At 39.2% G+C, this 4926-nt stretch overlaps 1 protein-coding gene across 6 annotated transcripts in view; it reads right to left on the bottom strand.

The window, feature by feature from the left end:
- Tanc2 (tetratricopeptide repeat, ankyrin repeat and coiled-coil containing 2) overlaps positions 1-4926 on the bottom strand; it is a 309788-nt gene that overhangs the window by 19105 nt on the left and 285757 nt on the right. For all 6 annotated transcript variants that reach the window (XM_021213586.1, XM_021213585.2, XM_029545901.1 and 3 more), the window contains 2 exons: positions 1274-1407; positions 85-208 (listed from right to left, as the gene is read on the bottom strand). In XM_021213586.1, coding sequence (XP_021069245.1) covers positions 85-208; positions 1274-1407 — 258 coding nt within the window. The remainder of the gene's footprint in view (positions 1-84; positions 209-1273; positions 1408-4926) is intronic.

The following is a 4926-nucleotide window of genomic DNA, read 5'->3' as shown; positions in this document are numbered from 1 at the left end:
GTGCTGGGATTAAAGGCGTGTGCCACCACGCCCGGATGCTAAGTGGATTCTTAAAGGCTCTGTTCACCACCTTTCAGGGCTTACCTTGTGCTAGTAGGAAGTCCACAGTTCCTAGATGGCCTTCAGAAGCAGCCATCATCAGGGGAGTACGACCCTGCTTGTCTGCCATGTTGACATCAGCTCCATGGGTCAGTAAAAGATCAACAATCTGCAAGTGCAGGCAAACAGAGGCTGGTTATTGTAAGGAGAGCTGCTGAGATGACACATGTATGCGCTCTCCTACAGTGTGAACTACTCCTCGATGCAGAGGTAAGTTCACCCTATAAGTAGATTTCTATTGTAGCAACCTACTTATGACTTTCTGTACAGTTCTAATGGCATGTGATTTGCTACCTTAACTCCCTTAGAGATAGATGAATGAGGAGTCATCTCTGAACATGTGACCAAGACATTAAGTTAAGAAAAAAAAAAGACAAGTCAAGATGTGGTCTAAACCAAATGGAAGTTCCACCCCAAGTAACTACCCATGTCAGTTCCATTTTATTAATCTCTGGAGGCTACAAGCCTGCAGCAGCAGTACACATTTACCACTCAATTGACTACAATAAAGTGCTTCTGTTAACAGCAGTGTCTTTTGTTAAGCACTGTTTGGCTTCTAGAGCCTTTTTTTCTATTCAAGTACTTCCAAAGATCACTATCAGTGTTCTTTCTTTTTTCATCATAGTGTGTAAATTAATGGTTTCTCTAGAGTCCAAACCTTTGGAAGAATCAAGTAACTAGAGTTTGCAAAGATCGCGTTTTCTTCCAGCCACTCTGGAATATCTGTGAGTAACTGGTTTCATAGTCTGCTGAGACGAGAACTCCCAGTTGCATAGAGGAGGGCGTTGCTCCATGACCAGAGCAAATCAATCTAGCTCACAATGATGGTTTTGAGTGTTAGTTTCTCCTCCAACTCCCTTTTTATTGAGACAGGGCCTCCCTATGTTATCCTGGCTGTCCTTGGAACTCACTATGTAGACCAGGCTGGTCTTGAACTCACAGAAATCAGCCTGTCTCTGTCTCCTGAGTGCTTGGATTAAAGGTGCATACTACCTCACTGGGAGAGTGCTAATTTCTTACATTCTCAATTAGCAGAACATCACTAGTAAAGGCCCATGTCCTCAAGCCTGGCGACTGCTGAGAAACCCAGTGTGGCTTCCTTTCTTTGCATTACAAGTTTCCACCTGGAACTCAATCTTAACGGAGGGCGGGCAGGAAGCAGCATCCTACTTACCTGCCAATGGCCCTGGCGAACAGTGCTGAATAGAGGCACTGCTCCTCTGCGGTTAGGCTGGGCCACTGCTGCCCCTTGCTCCAAAAGCAGACGGCACACATCCAGTTTGCCCCTTCCGGCTGCGGCTGTCAGGGCTAAAGGCAGATAGCAAAGACTGAGCATGGCTGGCTCTTCCTTATTTCTAGCTTTTAATGTTAAACATGGATTAATGTGTTTCTAAATGCTTTGTTTAGTGCAAACACAGTAAATTAGTGTGTCTGATTATATAATTATATAATTATATTACTTTCAAGAACAATACTTTTGGCTGCCTTTTCCAGAAAGGATATTTTTGAAGAAAAATAATAAAGACATTTAAAAGAGCTCACACTATCTGGGGCCAATCATAATAATAAATTCACTGAAAAAAATCACTTTGGTCAAATACATCTGGTTCCATTTTTCCTATACTCAGACTATCTACTCTGCTCTAGGTGTCTCTTTTTTCTAAGGGTCTCAACCTAGTTACAAACCTACCACTCTATGTATGAATGAAGTCCAGGGTAGTGAGTGACTCTGTGAAGAAAATCAGCTGGGAAAAGTTTTGGTCAACCTCTATTCCTGTGCTCTCAAACCTAAAGAACCAAAGGCGGGAACTGTAATTGAAGGCTTTGGATAATTTATTTTCTATTTCTGTTTAAGCTAATTAAGATAATAAAAATTTAAAACTAGATTTGCAAGATTGAGAGACAGAACTGTTTAAGGCAAGATGGTCTTAAAGATGAGAAAACAGGTGTGAAAAAGACAGCTTTCTTCCACTATTTGGGGCAGGGGTCTAGGACGGTCTCACACAGTCTGGACGCACGCTGTAGCCAATGATGGCCTTGATTGCCTGGCCAGGGTTTACAGGGATGGTATGCAGTGCCACCCAGGCTTTCTTTTTCTACAGTTATAGCATAAAGTGAATATAAAGGATACACAGGAGGAAGAAACTAATTATTTTTTCTATACTATTGTCCATTATTTATGATCTTTAGTGTAGTCAACATTCTGGGTGTGTATTTCATTTTCTGTACTGAGTTCTGTATTGTAGGAAGAATAGTTTGGAGATACAAAGTCCATCTTGTAACAGACAGACATTTATTTAACCATGACATTTAAAATGCATAGGTTTATTTATTATTTGGAGGTAAGGTCTCCCTATGTACCCCGGGCTGGGTTTGAACTCAGTGTTCCTTTTTAACTCCCCAATGCTGGATTACAGGTGTATGCTACCATATCTAGCTGAAATGTGTTGTTTTAATTAAAAATAAATACATTCTCTCTGTGTGTACGGTGTCTGCACATGTGCAGATGTGTCCTCACGTATGTGTAGGTTGTCAGAGGTTGGTACCAAGTGTCTTCCTTAGCTATTCTCTGCTGTGGTCTGAATAAGATGATGTCTATAGGCTTATATATTTGAATGCTTAGTCATCAACGAGTAGAGCTCTTTGACATTAGAAGGATTAGGAGGTGTGGCCTGGTTGGAGGAAGTGTGTCACTGGAGTAGGCTTAGAGGTTTCAAAAGCCCACGACAAGCTCAATCTCTTCCTGCTTGTGGTCAGGGTGTAGCTCTTGGCTACTGTTCTGGCTCCCTCTTGCCATCAGACTCCCTGCTGAGGTAACAAGCTTGCCCTCTGAAACTGTAAGCAGACCTCCCATTACATGTCTTCTTTTCTAAGCCTCACCATGGACATGGTGTGTCCACAGAACAGTGACTGAGACACACTCTCCATCTGATTTTTCTTTTTTCTTTTCTCTTCTTTGAAAGGGTCTCTCACTGAACTTAGAGCTAGACTGGAGGTCAGTGAGCTCCTACGTTTCACCTGTCTCTGCTTCCCTGTGCTAGGGATGTAATGTATACATTACAGATGTATGCCATTGTGTTCAAAAAAATTTTTTTAAATGTGGGTGGTAGGGATCTGAACACAGGTCCTATGTTTTTGGATCAGAACTTTACCAAGCTATCTCCTTAGCCTTTATGTTTTACAGCCTGGACAAAGGGTAGGAAAATAGAAAATTATTAGAAAATAGTAGGAGTTATATTTTGTTAAAAACCAAACAAACAAAAAACCAAAACAAATTGGGACTAGATGTTTCCCCATCTCCCAAACTGACTTGGAAAACTGAGATAGCAGGGTGACAGAAGGCCCTTCCTTCATCACAGCCATATACTCTAACGACAAATCAAACACTATTAGGCAGATGTACATATCTTAGTTTTCAAATGTTGGACTCTAATCAAAGAAGCTAGTGAAATTTAAATCAAGTGGTCACTCATAATTTTTTCACTTAAGTGAAAAATTATAGAATTTTAAACATTTACACCAATTATTTGGTGTATATATAAACAAATGTGGACCAAGGACAACTTGCAGGGTTCAGTTCGCGTCCCAGAGACAGAACTCAGGTCATCAGGCTAATCAGCAAGTGCCCTATCACTGAGCCATCTGCAGCTGCCTTTGGGTTTAGCTTAATTTATCTATAACTGAGCCATATGTAAAAATAAAACTCCATATAACTTACACACACACACACACACACACACACACACACACACACACACACACACACACACACAGATTTCAAATAATGTTTTTCTACCCCAAGGGTAAACTGGGTTCATAAGGGAAAATGTGGCAACTTTTGAAGATGTATTCAATTTTATTTTGCTAATCTTGTCATTAGCTTTTCTGCTTAATTTGTCACAGTAGGACAGTGTTGTCCTTTCTGCAGTGAATATATATGTATGCATTGAATGCAGTGGAAGTATGTGTGTGTATATACACACATATATACATTCTCTCTCTGTCTCTCTTTCTCCTTTTTGAGATAGAGTCTCTCTTTATATCTCTGGCTGTCCTTGAACTCACTCTGTAGACCAGGTTGGTCTCAGACTCTTAGAGGTCCACTTGCCTTTGTCTCTCCAGCGCACCACCTTGTCTGGCTTCCAAGTGCATATGTTTAACAGTTTAAAAGATTGTTAGGCTTGCACAGGCATTTGAATACAAAAGTAGCTAAGAACTTAAGACATGCTCTGTGCCTCAAATAAACCACTTGGAAAATTTCTAACTCCCATATTTTGTTTAAAGTATTAGGTTATAAGATTGTGGCAAACTTCTTTTTCTTAAAACAAAGCAAAACTGATAGCACTTTGAAGAAAATAGACTAGTTCTTCAGAACCAAACCTTTCACTAGTGACACCAGTTCACAGAATGCATTATTCACAGACAGTGCTAGGCTGGAAAGTGGCACTGTCTACTCTAACAATTATATTACTCTGGTTGGCCTCTTTTCTTTTCTTTTCTTTTCTTTTCTTTTCTTTTCTTTTCTTTTCTTTTCTTTTCTTTTCTTTTCTTTTCCTTTCTTTCTTTCTTTCTTTCTTTCTTTCTTTCTTTTTTTTTTGCGGTCATCATAAATTTAATAAACATGTTTCAAGAAGTAGTAGGACCAGCCAACTCAAAAAGGCCAATGTAAAATCTGTTTAGTTGAAATAAATCATTTTCAGCCAATCAATCAAATAAGTTAAATTTCTTTTTTTTTTAGATACATAAGGTTTTTAATAAAATTTCTTCAAGAATATTTATTCTTTTTTCTTTATTATTATTATTATCATTATTATTATTATTATTATT

Source organism: Mus pahari, chromosome 14 (assembly GCF_900095145.1).
Source record: "Mus pahari chromosome 14, PAHARI_EIJ_v1.1, whole genome shotgun sequence".
Lineage (NCBI taxonomy): Eukaryota > Metazoa > Chordata > Mammalia > Rodentia > Muridae > Mus > Mus pahari.
The sequence above is the reverse complement of the archived record's forward strand: the minus strand, read 5'-3'. Positions and strand labels throughout refer to the sequence as shown.